The 19,596-nt window shown below is 38.4% G+C and overlaps 2 protein-coding genes across 3 annotated transcripts; one reads left to right on the forward strand and one right to left on the reverse strand.

Annotated features, from left to right (window-relative positions):
* Window positions 1–903: 903 nt before the first annotated feature.
* Window positions 904–6,518, forward strand: alkal1 (ALK and LTK ligand 1). The gene is made up of 5 exons (XM_084693094.1): window positions 904–1,171; window positions 3,233–3,286; window positions 4,091–4,171; window positions 5,249–5,322; window positions 6,413–6,518. The coding sequence occupies exons 1-4, from the start codon at window positions 904–906 to the stop codon at window positions 5,311–5,313; spliced, it is 468 nt and encodes a 155-aa protein (XP_084549220.1). The 3' UTR covers window positions 5,314–5,322; window positions 6,413–6,518.
* A 4,523-nt stretch (window positions 6,519–11,041) lies between these two features.
* Window positions 11,042–18,886, reverse strand: mindy4 (MINDY lysine 48 deubiquitinase 4). 2 transcript variants are annotated; one of them, XM_084693159.1, is made up of 18 exons: window positions 18,731–18,886; window positions 16,861–16,980; window positions 16,546–16,724; window positions 16,191–16,317; window positions 15,806–16,041; window positions 15,648–15,706; window positions 15,447–15,556; window positions 15,252–15,368; window positions 15,056–15,144; window positions 14,754–14,855; window positions 14,558–14,621; window positions 14,075–14,140; window positions 13,843–13,910; window positions 13,590–13,653; window positions 13,218–13,379; window positions 12,847–13,021; window positions 12,550–12,628; window positions 11,042–12,447 (listed from the first exon to the last, which is right to left on the reverse strand). In XM_084693159.1, exons 1-18 carry the CDS (start codon window positions 18,788–18,790, stop codon window positions 12,399–12,401), a joined length of 1,926 nt encoding a protein of 641 aa, XP_084549285.1. In that variant the 5' UTR covers window positions 18,791–18,886; the 3' UTR covers window positions 11,042–12,398. The 2 variants fall into 2 exon arrangements, with proteins under 2 accessions (XP_084549285.1, XP_084549284.1); XM_084693158.1 differs by having other exon boundaries at window positions 16,191–16,464.
* Between the last annotated feature and the right edge of the window lie 710 nt (window positions 18,887–19,596).

Consider the following 19,596-nt stretch of genomic DNA (forward strand, 5'->3'; position numbering starts at 1 on the left):
AAACACCTCTGCCTCCATCAAGTTTCGCAACTTTGGAACTAAAGTTGCCTGTCTGTTTTACCACACACGTGTGCTCTTTTCAGGATAGGAGTTTTGTTCAATGGAAATCTTTAAGTAGCGTGCTTTGTGTTATCCGTTCACGAACATGCAGCGTTGTCCTGTGAAGTAGTTAGTGATGTCCTTCTACCTCTTCTAGAGATGGTTTTGAGCGTCAAGGAGGGGCGCATGCCAAAGGGAGCGATCACCGGCTGAAGAAATTGAACCAAAGATGTCCACATTGCTTACCACCCACTCGAAATCAATTATATTACATTCAAGAATCTCGCTCATCGTATAAAACGGGACGCATGATTTCCAAAGAGACTGCAGTAAACGCTATCAGCTCTGTTCTCTTTATCATCGACAGCACTGTGCAAGGGGAGATATTTTTTGGAGAAACCGTGTCCACTTTTGAGGATATAAAAATCTTCCGTTAACCTAACGTGTAAGTTTGAGTTATTTAAAGTTTATTTAACTTTTTCTTGGATTTGTTCTACTTTTCAACCGCTCTTCACAACAGCCAAGTAACACCTTTTTATTAGACTTTAATATTAAGCTGTGCTCAGAGAATGTTCCTCATTAAGAAAATTGCTACATTAATTTGCTATGGACTGTTGGGGTGTAACAAAAATCCAGTTTAACTGTTGGTTGTACTGATGTTGTAATGGACATTATTGCATATTAAAATTAGATAAATATCATTGTGTATTCAGACAGAGAAACTATATCTGATTCTGTCGCTTCTTAAATCATCAGACTTTTCGTGTTTTTTCACTTACGTTAACATGACATAAACGTGATATATGTTTTGACCAACATGAATCAGATTGATCATTTCTGATTGTTTTGTCAGCCACAGAAGCCATGCAAGCGGAGAGGAAATGGCATATTCTGTTGAGTGTGTTCCTTCTGCTCGTCACCTCAGGCCAGTGCATGGACAGCAAAGAAGTCAAGCAGAAAGAGAGAAGGACCCTGTTGGATCTAATCTTACAGGTTATCGGAGACAATCCAAGGGACAAGCCCATCTCCAGGCGCTATAGCAGTGGTCTCCTAACTGCAGCCCAAGACATAAAGCTCTCCTCCTGTGAAAAGCCTTTATATGTTCCTAGGCTGGATAACAGTAGACCAATAGGTAAGCTGATAAGATTTATTTTTAGGTTATGATGAAAGCATAATCCCCATTTTACAGTCTGAGGCAGCTGTCGTTGGTTTTGTTGGTCATTAAGTTGCACCGTAACCCATTACTTATTTTAAAATTGTATTCACCATAAGATATAAAATGAGTGTTAAACCAATAACTATGTGAGAAGATCTATATTCCAGAAGGCTCAACTATTGCCACCCTGATCTCAAACTAGATATTCCACTGCTGTGTTAAGGATTATCAATAGAGACCCGTTGGCATCATCAAATTGGCAATGGAGGATCAGCAGCATAATAAACTGTATGAATGATTCATTCAAATAATGATTCATTGTAGAATCTCAAACCTGAATGATTAACCCCTCCCTTTCCCCCCACCCCCTCGATATCTTTCTTGTCACGCAGTAGTGAGATTATTGCATGAGCACAAGAGGATTGGTTACTTTTGTCCCCACAGTCAAGCTGAGACAACACAATCTATTCACATCTGTTGAATATGAATACTATATAAGAATTTAATGTAATGTCTTCAATTGAGGTATAACCCTGCTGGATCTGGGCACTAATTGATTCAGATGGCTTTAATGTATTGTATCTTGAAGTTAGTGTTAAAGTGCATTATATATGGATTGTGGTTCTCAGCCAAACTACTATAGTAATTCTCTCATTTTGATCTGTTCAGTTGTCACTCTGAACAGTGCCCCTGGTTCACTTAAAAGCTTGTTGATTTTACACCGTTTAGATAATTTAAGATTATGTTTTGGAATGTTGTATTAACATTCCAGTCAAACGTTAGGTCAAAGGTTGTCTTTGGAGAATTCAAGACATCTCAATGTTGTCCAGGCAATTTCTTGGACTCACTAATGTAAGAGGAAAAGAACCTCACAGACCAATGGCCAGACGGAATGTGTTTTTTAAGGACATCAAATGCAACAAATTATGAAGTGGTGCGTATGCTGCTTTCTAAGATCCACTGCCACTCAGAATTGTGTTTGCACGCAAAAATGAAAAAGGGATTTACAGTCAATACGAATGTACTGTCTGTGCCAGTATGGTAGGGGTTGTGTGAACTTTCACATGGTCCTTTCACAGATACTCAATAAGACAGGACACCAAAAATATATACTCAGTATAACAGATTATTGATATACAGTACTTACTTGCTTGTTCTGTGGTATTTCAATAAACACTTCTGTTTGTTTATGGTATACTCTAAATCGTGTCTGATATTGTAGCATCCAATTCAAAACATAGTTTTTTTTTTGGTTTTTATTATGTTATTGTTTTATAACCATACATTTCTTGCAGCCAAAAGGATTATTGGAATTAATATAATTCGATTTTTCATAACGTACCTTCACTTTTTCATATTGGCACAACTCAGTGTAATGCAGTGGCCTGATTTAGCGTTGGGCTGTTATTCTCCTTAGGTTCACTACTTATACTGTATACATTAAAGACCTTTGTATCTGTCTGCTTTTGTGTGGTAAGTAAAAGGTTGTTCTTTCTGGAAATCAAAAGAATTTCTGTGGCTCATTCTAGTGTTTTCTAATTAATGGGATCATCTCTTTCATTTCAGTTATTCATAAGCGCAGTACTGTTCACTATAGTCTGGACACTAATATTAGCCATGCATCTGCGTCAAGTTATTCTTATGACATTGATAAGCATTAACAACTGCCGAACAATAATCTCCTTACCCTTTTAGGCTGAACATACTGGACACCTGTATGCTTTGCGTGTTTGTAGTGAAGCCGGGCAACTGAGCTGTAGATTCTATGCAATTAGCCTCTGAACCTGTTTTGATGCCCCCCACTAAATGTTTTAGATATAATTGTAGAATTACATTTGTAATAAATACAGGTTGGACCTCATGGTAATTATATACTGTGGAATTTATGTTCTAAGTGTGGAATGTTATTGAATTACAAAGTCTGTGTGTTGTACATTATGTTATGTGTCCTAGTGGTATTATATTTTGAAGATTAAACTGAAACAATTGTAAAATCATGAATCCTCCCATGAAGTAACTCTCAATTATCTTTTGTAGAGATTGTCCCAAGAGATATAAACCTGAAAGACAAGTTCATAAAGCATTTTACAGGTAAGGAAAACTTACAAACAAGTGTTATTCATTAAGGGAGTGGAAAAATCTTGATGCTTCCCATCTGTTTGTTGGTAGACATCGCTTACTCACAAATTGATGTATGTTTGCATGTGGGTTGCAGAAGGTGAACATCCATGCAAAATTGGCATAGAAAAGTTACAAAATAGTTCAAAAAGAGAAGAATTCCTATTAAAAACAAGGCATGCCTTATTTGGCTTATCTCATTTGTGTTTGACCATGTTGAGAAATAATGGAATTCAGACATAGCTGTACATGCAAACCTCCTTTTTTCGCAACATCTTTTGTGTTAAATCATGTTGGGAAAGAATGCAATTCAGACATAAAACTATACATGCAAACCAAAGCCTTATACAGTGCATGAGTAGATCTTACAGATCCCTAGGAAAAAGGTGACAATTTGTACATTAGAAAGCTATAGAAAAACAGCACATAGTTAAAACACACAGTCTATCTTGGAAGTCGCTTTGGATAAAAGCGTCTGATAAAGGAATAAATGTAAAACCAGTTTGAATAAAGTTGAAGGCAGTATAAAGTTAAGCTGATAATTTTTCTCAAGACCTCGGAGCAAACTTCTGTAATTGGTGTGAAAAACCTTTATCCGGAAGCTTGATAGAGAGCCAGAAACACTTAGAAAACATAATTAAAGGCTTAGTCCAGTTATGGGCCAGTTGAGCTCTTGATCTAAATACTGCACAAGGGTAAAGGTGTCATGTAATCACTAAGTCTATAGAGAATGCAATGGTGTACCATCTACCTGATGATAACTTTTTTCTCAAGCAGGACCAGTCAAGTTTTCTTCGGAATGCAGAACACATTTTCATAGACTATATCACAATACAAGGGATTGTTCACGACCAGCATGTACGTTTGCATCTTAATTACTCTTTTATGCATTTTTGATCTGTTTGTGTCAAGGATGAGGCGATAAGAGAAGGCTCCACAGAGTTTAGCTAACTCTGGAGCCCAAAGTTGGACTATTTGAGATCTCATAACGCTTCCATTGACCATGTCAATCACTCAATGACTTAAGTAAATTGATTCCACTTCTAATGACAGCAAGCTTAAGATACAAGCTATTCCTTCGTACTGGTTTGTATGGGGTTGCTGAGGGCATGCTCACTTGTCTCGTTCTGTAAACATACTTGATGTGGAAGTATCATAGTAAAAACGTAACCAGAATGTAAAACTGGCACTCTCTCTAGCGTAGTTGTCTAAAAAACTGATAAGATTAAGGTTGACACATTTTGGAGTCAATCTTCACTATGTTTTCCAAGGCCTACAGCTGTGAAAATAGGATACTTAGCTTTTGTCAAGCTAAATTCTCTTTTCAAAGAGGTGTCACCAGTGAAGTTAATGCCACTTAATAAGTTTACTCCATTATGAATAGAAAGACTTAGTTGTTCATAAGTGCCCCACTTTACAGCCAGGCAGACTGTCGTGGCTAACAACCTCATATTGACAATGGTGATTCATTGAATCGTAGTGTAACTTGTCTTCCCTGAATCAGTAGACTTGTGGTGAACAGCCATCCACTCACTGTGGTACAGTCTGTCTCTGCACAAACCATTATGTAACATAAAAAGAAAGTTAACTCTTCTGAACAATGAGTACTGTTTCTACTGTGTACACCTTGAATCAGAGGATGGAGTCTCTTCCCATTATATTTTCCTTTTGGTGCTGTAAAGTTAAACATCACATTGCTGTCTCGAGTGTTGGAACATTTTGTGTTAACTTCTCAGACAGTGGATTTATACAGTACTGTATGTTTATTTATAGGCTTCACATATCTAGTATTCATAATGTCATGGAGAGCATTCCAATCTTTTTTCTGAGAATAGTGTTTTCAAAATAGAAGTCTGATAATATACCTGTAAGAAACCCTGTTAAGTCCAGTATAGTCCTTTTGAAATTAGTCATCTATTTTATGTGTTTCAACAGACTACAAGAGATGTGCAAGATTGCTAACAAGGCTAGCAATGAGTCCACTGTGCACACAATCATAGACATTTCATGTGAGTATGTGTTCTTCGATTCATTTCATGAAATGAACATCTGTGTTAGTAAAGATAAAGATTGTAATAATTTAGTTTGTGCGTTGAACAGACCCCTATTTGTGGGTGGCATATATAAGTAATGTAAAAGGATACAAAATAACTTATGTTTACATATCCACATTCTCACGTGCTAGTTTCGTTTTTCACCTCACGGAAACTGCTTTTTTGCATTATCCTTCATGTAATATATGCTGCCTCAACAAACATTTATGAAAATGTGTTATATTTACGTCTCTTTTGGGGGTTATTTATGAGAACAAGAATCTAGTCTGTAGAAGACATTTAAGTTGCAAAAGTTATGGAAAATGTTTAATATTTTGTCTGTGTTCTGCTTGCAAAGAACAAGTAAAGTGACAAACCTGCATATCATGCATGGGTACATACATTGGAATGATAGAAGCTCAACAATGAATCAGATAACAAAATCAGACTCTACCCCATATGTCTTGGTTAGGCTAATTGAGAAGACAGGTCTTGGTGTAAAGATGATCATTCTGGCGACTCATTGGTACATATTTAGAGCTAACTTCATGTCTGGAGCCTTATCTCCTTGATTTCCTTCAGAGCTGACAGATGACTGGTTGATGTGAATGAGTCCGCCCATTGAAACGGCCATGTTAATTGCCTTGGCGTAGGAATTCATTTGATTTGCAAATTGAGGGTACTGGACTGGATAGTTATTCAGTCTCTCAAGTGAGTCAGACAAGGTGCTCTCATCTGGGCCATTGTTGGAGGTCTATGTGCTGCCACCGAAATGTCACAAAAATAATGAACTTCAGTGGCCTAGTAGTGCATCATTAATGTGGATCATTTGTACAACTAAATAGATGCACCTTAACCTTAATATAGAAGAAAGACAAGAATGCTACTCATTTTTATACTGCACCTCGTTGTGCCATATGCCAAGGATAGTCTCATCTATGAAATGTAGATTGAATTATAAACTGTGGGCCAGTGGTTTGACTCGAATCCCACAATTCATTATTATTGGAACTTGTCCCCCTATTTGTGGATCTATGCAGTTTTATTGATGATTTTTTTTTTTCAGGTTCAAACTAATTAACGAGGGATTCATGTGTTGCCAAGGAAGTGCCTTCAGTTTGCAGCAGTCGTAAAAACATAGTGCTGTAATTGTTTATAGTATTTATATTTATGTTGGAAATGCCAGCTGACTTGGTTGGTTTCATGAGATAGATTTGCTGTATATTTTCATGTATCATGTATTTTTAAGAAAACATTAATTTAATATGGATACACTTATTTATTTAAATAGTATGTATATAATTATTCTGAATGATTCCCAAATATGAATATTTCTTTAATTAACCATGTGATGTAGAAAAAAAAGAATCAACTGTGACAAATTCAAACTATTACTATTATTATACTACCAATTATTTGTTTAAAGTTGTGTTCTTTGATGGCCCGCCTTGGTGTTGGAGCTATGCCATTCACTGTCATTGTCTTTATTACATACTGTATAATTTGGCACTTGAATGATTTCAGAAAGTGAGAATATATTGAATGACGACAATAGTGAATATTGCACTGCAGAACTGAACAATAAAAAAATATTAAGCACAGAGTGTGTTGATTCATTTTACAAAAGCCTGAAGAAAGAAATGTGTCAGAGCTTCATCCAGTTGTTACATTCAATTAGAAGCTACAGGAATGAATAGGAAAGTGCTTTTACACACCTTAGTGATGTTATGATCTTCACAGGGTCTGATAAAAGCATCTATTTTAAGGACAAAGCAGTACATCTATCTGACACTGAACTTAGGGCCTACAATGTACGAACACAAGACAAGTTTTGAGAGAGATAAAATGCACAGCAGATTTTCCACTCATGCGTTACTGAATTGCCATATCTGGAGCTGACATGATTAAAAAATTGCTGCCAGGAATCATCTGAATGTTTGTCTCCTGAGAAGAAACCTCCTAGCTCTCAGAATGGTAGAGCTCTTGGACAACAGACAGTAAGTACACCAGTTCCAAAGTCGATGACTTTCAGTCCTCATCTAGGCTACAATTAATGCATGGGGCAACCAACACATTCACAAATAATATCAATTATATTTCAATTCAATCATTGAACATTTTCTGTCAGGGGGAGTGGAAAGAATCACATGCAGAAGATGTCAATAATAAGAGTTTTTTAATCAGGTCTCCAAGAAAACAAAAACAAGGATTCCAAACTGGGAAAAAAAACACAAAAAACAAGTGCAAACAAACTAAATGGTCCGGGATGTTGCCAATAATAATCCAGACATGAGGAGTCTGACACCAACCTGGCAGTCACTTAGAGTTTTGCAAAACAATCTGACAGAGAAGAGGAACAAAAAAGGATTAAATGGAGAAACCAGCAGGAACAGATGTAAATTATAAAGGTAACAAGGTCATGGGCAGCCACAGTTACACACGCACACAGGGGGAGGGAGGCTCGACCCTTTTTAATCATTATAGCATATACTCAGTGAAACACATTTGGCCGACATGCTTGCCTAAAAGAACCACTTTGATTTGTTTAGATTTAGAATAGACCATGAAATCAGTCAGAAAACAATGAAGCAACCCCCTGATATTAATTTTTATTATAGTGCAATCACTGAATAATTTTGCCACATTTTAGGACAATGTTGAAAGTAAGAATAATGCAAGCAGTCAAAAGAACAATCAATGCTGTACCTCCCATGGTTAAGGAACCCAGATAATATAACATTAGCATTTCATTGGCTCTGCACTTGTACTGTGCTCAATTACAATATCATCTAATCTACTGTACATTATATACAGTGACAACACATTATGTGGCCACTAGCGTTTAACTGATGCTCAGTTTGCCAGAATAAATTAAACAATAACTAGTAACCAAGCTTCTGATCTGTGATAATTTCAGCATCATCATCTAACTTGCTCAAATAAAGTGTTGTTTGTCTTGTCCTGTTTATTTTCACAGTAAACATAAACAGTATAGAAGGATAACATTTGTAACTTCCTTTTAACAGAATCGTGTATCATCTTGTACAGAAATACTTTTAGATGTGGAGAGAGATATAAAACAGACATGGAACTCCTCACACAGGGATAGCGATAAGATAATCTAATGCAAATAAATATTTGGCCAAAAGTTTATAGTTCTTACCCCAGCACGTCACTCACTTTTGCAAGAAGTTTGTAAACTCAACTCCATAGAAACACATCAGTTTTACAGAAATTCAAATCAGAAGTTTCTACAACTATATAGGTGTGTTGCATAAAATCCAGTTTAATCAAATGTTACTATTAATACCATATGAAAATCTTTATAATTTGGCAGTGGTTCTAAGGAGAGGCACTCCCTACCTTGGAACACTTGTGATGCGTCACACAAAGGAGGGAGGGAGCCTGTAGACTATGAAATCCCTCGCTGACAACATACAATATGGAGGAGTTGGGGATGGTGGATGGTGGATGGTTGATGGTGGAGGGCGGCAGCATAGAACATCCACCATTTCCGGGAGTGAGCGTATGTGTGTCTGTGGTATTTATAATGCCTTCTCGGACATGGCCTTATGAGCTTGAAGTAACAGAGGTGTAGGTGATGAGTGAGAGGATGCACAGCACACAGCTCGATTGCCGTACCTGAACTCTAGGCTTAGCTCATTTGTGTTTGACAAATAATGGATTAGTCTCATTTATTTGGAAGATGTATAGATAGTTATTGAAGTGTCACTGCAGCAGCTTAACAAAAGTGGAGAATGTCACCATTTTTTATGCTAACTTACACAATGCAGTAAAAATAAATATGAATGGGATGCTTTTAGGACAAATCTCCACATATCGGTCTCAGGTGGCTGTGGGTAGAGCAAGACGCGATGGATGTCAGTTTCACTGCTCTTATGGGGTTTTAAACCTCAGTCAGGACAGGCCTTTCATAAATCCTCCCCATTGTGGAGGACACCATTAATATACTTTCAGGCAAAAGAAACAAAGGGATCCATAACATTTCACAATACTGTAGATCATCCATAGTTGGAGGAGATTACTGTGAGACACAAAAGTTATAAGTATCTCATAATGATGTGGGACAGAGGAATACGTGTGAGGTTTATAATGTTTTACGTAGAGAATCAGGCACCTCTCATCTCAGGAACACAGGGGCATACCTTTGCCGCTGGTGGGCGGTACACTCTTGGTTCTACTCCGAGGAAGATATCATTTATTTTGAGACAAACAGCACAGATTAGGGGAAGAGACAGAAGATACACAGGGGAGTCCATGTGGGAGGGCACTAACACAATTAAACACAAGCACTGAATCCCCTTTGTTGCCTCTGGGACTCAGCTGTGAGAAGAACACATACAAAGCCAGGTTATTTCCTCTCTGTCCCAGCATAAAGGGAGCATTGAGTGCTACTATATTAGTGTTTTATACCTTTTAACTTTTAAGACTTGATTTCAGTTTTCAACGGATGCGCAATAAAATAGAACAATCGACATTTTAAAATACTATGCTATCTGCCCTGAACACATGAATATATTGTATAATGTATAAAATCTCTATTGTGTTTGAGCATTCGGTATGGTTCAGACATGAAGACAATCACAAACAAATAGCTTTATTGTGACTGGTAATACACTGTACTCTGTGTTAATACACAGTGGAATAATCTCTCTTTCTGCTGTGGAGGGGCCCCCAATCTCAACATCAGTTGAGTTCAACACAATACACATCAATGTGTCACTGTGTTCAGTTGGTTGACATTTACTGCAATAACCCTATAGCGATGTAGATGAGAAGAGAAAGAACACAGCAATAGCTACATGGTCTCAGCTAAAGTGACAGGCTACCCCTCATATGAGATTATGCATCACACAATCCAAAACATGGCTCCATGTGACGCACTTCTAACCCATAGGAATTTTGTGGTAAAAGTAAACAATTTAATCCTATTAAACAAGCCCCAGGGTCTCATGTAAGCAAACTACCATTATTTATAGCAAATGCTTTATTTGTGTGGATGGCAGCAACATTCCTATAGAGAGGCCCGCAATTCATTTTGTGTGGTCTATCATGAATTTATTGCAGTAAATTATTTTTTATTATTTGTGTAAATCCCTACATGAGTCACAACTCACTTTCACTCAAAGCAGCATCAGCAGAACCTCAATCAGATGATCTGACTGATGCAATATGCAAACCGTATCAATATGGAAGATGATACATAGTATCAACTCATGGCTGTGGTAAAACAAAGTAGAACATGTTACATAGATCTTATAGACATCTTATATAGTTATTACAGTTCAATAAGGGTTTGTTGTCTATATTATGTCAAAGGCCTAGTATACTTTGGTCATCTATTGACCCTTACATCAAGCACAAGTACACCAGTATGCTGAGGTCCAACACATGAAAGCCCAAGGACAAGACATGGATCTTCAACACTGTTTCACAGTGAATTGAGACGTTGCCATCTCCTGTTGCCAGCTGCTTTGATCCCTGATGCTGGGAGTGTTGGCATGGGGCTCCTTCCCACCCCCTCTGTGTAGGCACCGCAACCCCACTCTGTTTTAACACCTCGCCATGAATGAAGTCGGTATCCATGTGTCAAACTGCCACTGATAATCCCAAAAGCTATTTGCAGCCATGATACAAACTCAGATGGATAAAGAGAAAAGACTCTGAACAACAGTTTGTGTAAGAAACATAATTTATTGTGTGAAGGAGAGTGGGAGACTTAGTCTGGTAAAAAGGCCATCACTTTTTGAGAAAGTACAATATAAGTATGTTCTGTTTATGAACCCTAATATATGACTGGATACACCCCAACAAAACAAAATGATAATATCCAAGGTTTGGCTCCAAGGGCCAAGCCCTTATTGTACAATGTAATCATGAGTGGGTGGATTTCTATTTGTAATCAGTCAAGCTTCAAATACATAACAACAGATGGTCACTGATAAACTGATATGGGTCTGGTTTATCCCCATTTGATCATAATGGAATAATAAGTGCTCAACATATCAATCGTGCTCTTAGGAAATGAAGCAAGATCTTTTCTTTCATAACGTGCCTGCATTTTTATGTTGTATCACATACTTCAATTGCCGAAAATACTTGGAGCAAACACTGGATACACAGATGTTCCTCTATTCATCTCAGAAACACTCATTTTATGCACATCTACGCACATTTGAGTAAAAGAAAAGAAAAACAGCTGTTTTAAACTCAAGGATATCTTGATCCACAAATAAACATACAAATTGTACTTTTAGACAGTATGTTTGGAGACTCTCTAAACCAAACCTGATATTAGCAAAGATTGGATGTCAAGTGCTGGTTAAATCCAAATCTGTACATAACACCAGCGTAAGGACAAGGATGCAGCTCTAGTGTGTTCAAGATGCAATGTTTTGAGAAATAACAAAACAAACAACAGTTGGTTTACTTAGTGTGATATATTACATATTGTAATTATATCCCTTTTCACATGAGAATGTTGCCTTACAAATATTAATAATATCATATGTTTTATTGAATACAATGTTTACTAGGGAATGAAAACATAAATGTAAGCATTAATAAGTATTTACTCATTAGAAAATCTATAGTTAGACAAAAATAGTAGGTTATGAAGGCAAAGTAACTATTTTATAGTCTATTTTTAACAACAACAAATTAAACATTCAGATTATATTAGGCACTGCTCCTGATAAGGTATTGGGAGGTAAAGCCATGCCACATTCACTATTAAAATACACATCCTGCATCAAAAGTTGGTTTTACAAAACGTTTACATGGATACAATCTTCAAGTACCCGTTGTAAAATTTAATTTGAAATGGATGGATGCATTGCACCTGTACACACTATGTACTGGAATCAGCTTGAAGGGTGTCCCCACACATTACTTTTAAGGTTGACATAATCAAAGTAAATAATAATTGCTTCAGTACATTCCTTTTGATCTGCAACAAAGTAGATTCTCTTTAGAAACTTTGAGGGTGGTCTCTCTGAGTTCAATGTGATGATTCCACTTTCAATGGCCAATCAGAGAATAGGCTCTGTGTTATTCCAATTAATGACGGCATCACTCCACCTAGGCGCGAAAGAAACAATACAGGAATGAGTACTAGCAGGACAAAGGAGGATCACATTACACACCTGCATGAAGAATGTAATGAATGCATACAGCAGACACCTTGTTTTGATGCAGTGTTCAAGAGGAGGAATAAGTTCAGCATCCTGGGGGCCCGAAAGTGGGGCCGAGGTTCCTACAGCTGGAGAAAAGAAAGACTCAATAAAGCCTTTTTTTGTATAATAAATTCATTTAAAATGGACAGTGGGCTTTCCTTTTAACACCTCTCTCTAATCCTCCAAATCATCCTTCTTTAACGAGAAGATCAAGTGACACGAACCACAGAGGATTTAAACTTTCCAATAACCGGATTCCTTCCAGAACACAAACATGACTCCTCATCAGTGCTTCCATACGTACAGACAGTAAGGCGGATCTCCTCCTGCTGATTGGCTAGACCGTCGTAGTAGTACAGATCAAATTCCCGGAGCTGGCTTGTCAGCAGCTCCCTCTGCAGGGCAAACACTACGCTGAAATGGCTCTCACTGCACACCAGCCAGACAGGGAATCTGGGAGTCTTCAGGTAAGATCCAACCTTACACAGGACACACAGGCGGTTCAAGGTACACAGGAAAGCAGGTGAGAGAGAGGTGAGAGAGAGGGGGGGGGTGGTGTGATACACCACACATTTGCATTTTTCACAACATCCCCGTGTCTCTACTTCTTCTCTACTCCTGCAACCTAAAACTGAGCCCTAATGAATGACCTGATCATGTGTCCGGGCGTGTCACCTTGCAGATGTTGTAGTGCTCGAATAACGACAGCAGTCCCACGTCACAGCGCCTCTGGATGCCCCGGAGGAGGGTGAGGTTTCCGTTGCCCGAGTCCAGCTCCATGTCATTGTCAAAGACATTGGAAACCGCCCGCCCACACAGGAACAGATTGACCAGCTCCTGTGGGAGATCATTGTGAACACGAACGTCATCAACTGAGTGTGAAATGTCAGAGGTCAGGCACAGTCGCCACACTCATACCCGCAGTACTGCAAGTAACATCATCATTCCGATTGAGCTTGCCCTACAAGTCATATGAAAGCTTGCTGATTTGTACTATAGTAATATGATTCAGAAACAACACATTTCTATTTAAATTCACACACACACCTGTGTGCAGTAACCATAGGCTCCGATCAGTGTGGTGGTGGGCACATCCATATCTTCTCTGACTCTGAAGAGGACAACCCCACAATGCTGAGCAGAACAACCACATACTGCATCTCCTCTATGCTTTTATCACTGCTGCATTATTGTTGACCAAAGATCTAATGTTACTTTTCCTCTATTGTAAAGCTATATTTTTGGTATTGTATTAAAAGTATGCATGATCGACACTGTCAGTACTAAATGCAACACTTACCTGTCAATAGACCGGGACAGAATAACAGAGATGGTCAACAGTATGCATCCTAAGGTTCCTGACTCAAACTGGAAATAGAGAGAGATGTTTCTCTCTGAGTGAGGTACGCAAGTAAAACAAAGGCTCATTATTTCATGAAGACATCTTCAGTTAATTTCAGGTTTGCTCATTTGAACATGCATTGTCTTTGGAAAGGGGAAAACATGAACATGAACCGCACAATGTCACAAACCTGATGTATGTGTTCATCCAGCAACAACTGAAGGTCCATCATGTTATCAACAGTAAAACATGTTATCTACAAAAAAAATAAGGAAGAGATACCACATATATCTTAAAATATCTGATTTACAACAGTTCACCCCCCCCCCCCCCAATTGTTTTTATTTGACATGTTAATAAATATGTATATATTTACATATATTATTGCATTTTGGTTACAAGTCCGAGGTCTTTGAGCTATAGGCATAATCCAACTCCTGGTATTTAATGAGCTTTTATACATCATTAGACCTTTGATGGCATGCAGTAATTACATAAACTAAGCGTTTCATAAATAATAATGAAAAGCAGTGTCTAATCCACAATTGAGTTCTCACAGAGACATCAAAATGCTAGGCATCTGGAGATTGGTCCCAAGAGTCAGGCATTGAATGGAATGGAGATGCAACTAACTACATATCAACAGTCTTAATGCTGTAAATAAATACTTCACCTTCTCAAATATACCATCAGATCTGTACTGTCCTGAAGGAATGAAATTATTTTTTCCTGAGGTTCTGTAAGAAGAGGTTGTGCAAGAGTGAATGTCATTGCTAATTAATACAGGAGTTGCTGTTGACTATTTATTTTAAGTAACGGAGAGTTTACAAGACTCAAGGATTGTAAGGAGTGGAGGAGTGTGACCATACACAGCTATGGTGGCTCTCCTGCCCCCCCCAGCCCTCCACAGGACTTGAGCAGAAGCCAGTGCCAGACACTTTGTCCTCGAGGTGTTCGACGGCCTTAATCTCCTGGTGACAAAATGCCGTGTGAATTAGCTACAGGTCATCCAGGGTTAAAATGGAATTAACATGAGAAAGTTCAAGTTTGATAGTTTAACGTTGGCCGAAAGAATGAAAGAGAGCATTAATGTGAAATGGCCAGGAACACTTTGTTCAAACGCTATTGCATGTGGGATTAGGATATGGCTTTAAATGTGAGAAGTGCTTACTGCAAGCTTGTGTCAATGTTGGCCCCTTCAAACAGGAGTTTCTTCAGAACACAGGCTTGCATTGAAGCAAGAACTCCACACGGACCACCCTGCAAGATAGTCATGTTTCTAAAAAAGTACACACAGCCACACACAAAACGGTCAAACTCCAAAATCTAGTGGTTTGAAGTGTCCAAGATCACAGATATGTCTCTACCTTCTTTTGTATGATTCCATATCTCACATCAGATATCTCTGAAAATGTGAAGCTCTGACTCTTCCACTCTGCATTGAAACAACTGGTGCTGGAGCCAAGTAGAACTTCTTTGAGGGCCTGAAAAACACAAAAAGGAGAGTTCTAACTGAAAATGCTATGTCCCATCGCTGGCTTCGAAAGCAAAATTGTAATTACACTGGCTGTGTTCTGATCCATGGGATAGGTATCGTGGCTGTGTTGAGGTATTCTTGATTGAAGGGTAACTCTGGACAGTTCCAGAAGCTCCTCATCATCATCTATGTCATCTGTCACAAAGCACACATGAATACAACACTGTAGTAAGAGCTGTACCAACACAGAAAACAACTGTAGTATTTCTGGAAAACGGCCAATTACCCAAAATCATCTCCATCCCCTCCAGATTATCAACATCGCGATTCAGCTTTAATTTTGTTCTAGGAAAAAGGTAATAAATAAATGAACAACAAAACCAAGATAGCAATAGAACTGACTGAATATTCATAATACAGCCTCAAAGGTGACAAACTTCTTACCTGTAATCTTTCTGTATGTTTTTCTCTACTTTCTCAAATCCAGAACCTTCTCCAGCCTTGTTTTCCAGTTCATGTGTGATCCAAGATTCTTGGCTTGCTCTTGTGGAGCCAGTGATTGTTCTTTCTCTATAGTCAGCAATCTCATCCTCATCTCTGGTCTTTCTACTGTCTTCATCGACTCCAAAATGAGAACAGACTACCCCCACCTTCCAAGTCTGATGCTTTCTATTTGATTCCTTGTACAAGACAAACCAAATCAATTAGTTATAAAGAATGATCACAAGTGTCAGCTAATTTCAAATGCAATATGCTTGTTTTGCTACACTGTAATAAGACCAGAAAGAACTTGGCTGAGATAAACAGGCAGGGCTGCTTTATACTTTACCTCAGATGAACTAGATCTAGGACCAGCCATCATGCCCCGTCTGATACGGCTAACTGATTTCTTTGGAGTTATCTCCGTAGCAGAAACTGTTCCGTCTGAAAACTGTTCTTTCTTTATGGTGCGGTCACTGGCTTGGGAAGGCATAGACACAGGTGGTTGGACTTGTTGTTTTTTTATGGAAGAGCTTTGACTTATTTGGGTAAGTGTGGACTGTCTGTCTGTTGCTAGAGATAAGAATGTATCTCGGGCTGGACAGTCAACCTCTGTCAAAGACCTGTATAACACACAGATCAGATAAACCTCAAAATGGTCTCTTTCACTCTTCAAGCAAATGTGTATCAATTATGACGAATACCTTGATATGATCTTTCTACTGTCAGGTCGTGCTGGGTCATCTTTTCTGGTGTTTACAGTCTGAGGGGCAGACAGAGACTTCTGGACATCACTCCTGATGTTGGTTCTGGTGTCATTATGTCCATCAATCTGAAATCTCACCATGATTTCCAACATGGATTTTAGCGGACTGCCTTGAGCCTAAAAATAGACCATTCTTCTGTTATTGACAAACAGCCTTTAGCCATTTAGCCTTGGAATGGAGAACATTATAGATTTCATAAATAAGCAGACACATGAAAGTCTTTTAAGTGCCTTGTACAAACAGCTTTGTCACCTTGTTAGTCCTGCAGAGACCCTCCATATGAAGAACTTGTCTCAGGTCAGATCTGTTGTTGATACTGGTACTTGTGCGAGGGTGCTCTTCGTCCATACAGGCCATTGTTCGTTTGAGTCCCTGATGCACAAAAACAGTTAATGTTGTGGTAGTGTGTCTAGTAGGTGACCCTACTCCTGGAATAATCCCTGCCTCACTATGGCACCTAGCCTGACGTTGTCATACTCATAATTCTAGTCAGAATATGAGTCTGAAAACTCTCCGTTGGGCTGCGACTACGGGGCTTGTTTCAACCGAACTCGTAAAACAAATGCCTCTACGCTCAATTGGATAGACCTACAACCAATCAGAGCAACGTAATATGTTGTTTGTTGAAAACTAATTCAACCCAAGGGCTCTTTCGTGACGTTGGTGATTACGTTACTGTTGATCATCTGTCCATCATCGTATAAAGCCCGCCCTGGCAATTTCATTGGTCCGCCCAGATCCTGGTTTTATGTAGTTGTTCCCAATACGAGACCCTCCAGACCCAACTTCCCGACCAATTTCCGACAAAAAAAATTGTGGGCGGGGAGAAGTTGGGCTGGCAGCCAGGCTATATGGCACCATGCTCTGTATCAGGACTCTCCAACCCTGTTCCTGTTTCTGAGAGCTACTTTACTGTAGCTTTTCACTCTCCGAAATCGTTTCAGGAGAGCTACTTTCCTATAGCTATTCAACCCTGTTTCAGGAGAGCTACAATCCTGTAACTTTTCACTCCAACACTAATCTAGCACACCCAATTCTTGGGATGTTACAACTGCGGTTGAAGCTAAAACCTACAGGAATGAAGATCTCCAGAAACAGGATAGGTTGTCATGGTAGCCTTGTGTATCATTAACATATTCTTGACCCTTCTCAGAGGTGTACTAGTAGAGCACTAAAGCAGTGGTCTTCACTATTTTTTTCATGAGAGCCACAATGATAAGACAAAGTCAATATGGAGAGCCACTTTTACTGCAAAGTATCAAAAGTTACATCAAAAATAGCATGTCTGACTGTGTGCTTATCAATCTGTCATCCCTGAAGATGGGGGGAGGGGGGCGGGGGTCATTCGCAGCTCCGAATTTTTTGCTAGATCCCTCGTTAGTCACTGTCACGTTGCTTTGTTACTGTCCACTTGGTGCGCGACTTTGTTTGATAAGGAATCTATCCATTTTCAGTCCGTATATAACACAATATATAAACCGAAAATAACAATAGCTAAGCTAGCGTTGTTGTTACAAATGACCGTATTATTTATGCCAGCCACAAATAAAGCTTGGCGAGCCGCGCAATGAGTAACACTGCACTAGAGCAAGACTAAGTTAAAACATTAGAACTTAGTCTAAACCACGCTGGCCTGACCACTAAAAATTCAATAACAACAAAATTAGGACACAAACAAAAGATCGCAATATTAAACGATTCAACTTAATAGAACAGTCATAATTTACAGTATTGATTATGACATTACGTACATGTTAGCTAGCTAAAGTCAGGCTAGTTTTCTGTCATGGTTACCATGGTTACACTACATCATCAACTCAATTCCCTAATTTCCTGCACAGACCTTATTTTCACCGTTACTAAATAATTAGGTAACTAACTCGCTTTAGCTAACGGCATCGAGTTGGTGGATTGTGACAAGCAAACGTTAGCTACTTAATGTAATAATTGTATGATATGGCGTTGGTTACCTACTACTTGGCTAGCTACTCTAGGGCTACTGGTACAGTACTGTAGCTACATTAGATGGCTATACTAGTACTGTCCGTGTCGCTGTGGTGCTGTCTGAAGGATGATTAAAAGCCACAGTATCATTCCTCAAAACAAGAAAGGTTACACCCACTTTTCTATTGAGATATTCCCGCACAAGTGATGCAGCAACTTCTTCTGCTAGTACAACCATGATGACAAAATGACACTTGTATCTGCTGATACCACTTCCTAAAGCCTGTGTCGTGAAGACAGCGTCTCTGGTTCTTATTTCCGGTTGATATTTTATGAATTTTCAAAATAAAGCCTATTATCTACCTTTGTGAGACATTCCCTCTTAAAATCTACGTTGAGAGGGCATACGCATAAAACGTGGTTTAGCTTCACTAGTTTCACTAGCTGACTGAAGGTCAATCAAACACCAGTTATTTCAGAATAATAATCATAGTCAAAATCAATGGCAGGGCATGAGGCAAAATGTGCTTTGTTGCTTTTTTACAAAGCACATTTTTGACATGCTCACTATTATGCATCTTATTTACGACAAATAACCTGCATGATGTGATTTTGGTGTATATATATATATATATATATATATATATATATATATATATATATATATATATATATGAATAATATATACGAATATATTAGTCGCATACGAATACGAATTGTTCGTTAATTCGGTAAATGTGATATTTTAACACTAACCGAAAGAACCACTTAAATCAATGATGGGCTCCGCTACCAAATTCCGTCTTCTGGCACGTTTTAAAGCTATGCTCTTATTTTGAAAGGATCCATCTACTGTCACGTGTTTTGTGCACGCATACAAAATATTGACTTCAAGAAACTGCATTAAACTGATAAAATAGTAGGCTAACTCAACACCAGAAACTTTGAGTAAAACCCATACAGTTTAATATAAAATTGCTCTCAGTCGTTTAAGAGTTGTATTTATTATTTGTAACTTTTTGAGGTAGGCTATAGCTACTTCGA

Source organism: Hypomesus nipponensis, chromosome 26 (genome assembly GCF_054491055.1).
Source record: "Hypomesus nipponensis isolate SF chromosome 26, ASM5449105v1, whole genome shotgun sequence".
Taxonomy (NCBI): Eukaryota; Metazoa; Chordata; class Actinopteri; order Osmeriformes; family Osmeridae; genus Hypomesus; species Hypomesus nipponensis.

Excerpts from the sequence above, each read along its gene's own strand:
- alkal1 (XM_084693094.1), top strand. The coding sequence starts at position 904 with ATGCAAGCGGAGAGGAAATGGCATATTCTGTTGAGTGTGTTCCTTCTG. Across the intron at positions 1,172-3,232 it reads GGATAACAGTAGACCAATAG|AGATTGTCCCAAGAGATATA; the intron begins GTAAGCTGATAA and ends TATCTTTTGTAG. Across the intron at positions 3,287-4,090 it reads GTTCATAAAGCATTTTACAG|GACCAGTCAAGTTTTCTTCG; the intron begins GTAAGGAAAACT and ends TTTCTCAAGCAG.
- mindy4 (XM_084693158.1), bottom strand. The coding sequence starts at position 18,790 with ATGGTTGTACTAGCAGAAGAAGTTGCTGCATCACTTGTGCGGGAATAT. Across the intron at positions 16,042-16,190 it reads CTAGATCTAGTTCATCTGAG|GAATCAAATAGAAAGCATCA; the intron begins GTAAAGTATAAA and ends GTCTTGTACAAG. Across the intron at positions 15,369-15,446 it reads TGGATCAGAACACAGCCAGT|GCCCTCAAAGAAGTTCTACT; the intron begins GTAATTACAATT and ends TGTGTTTTTCAG.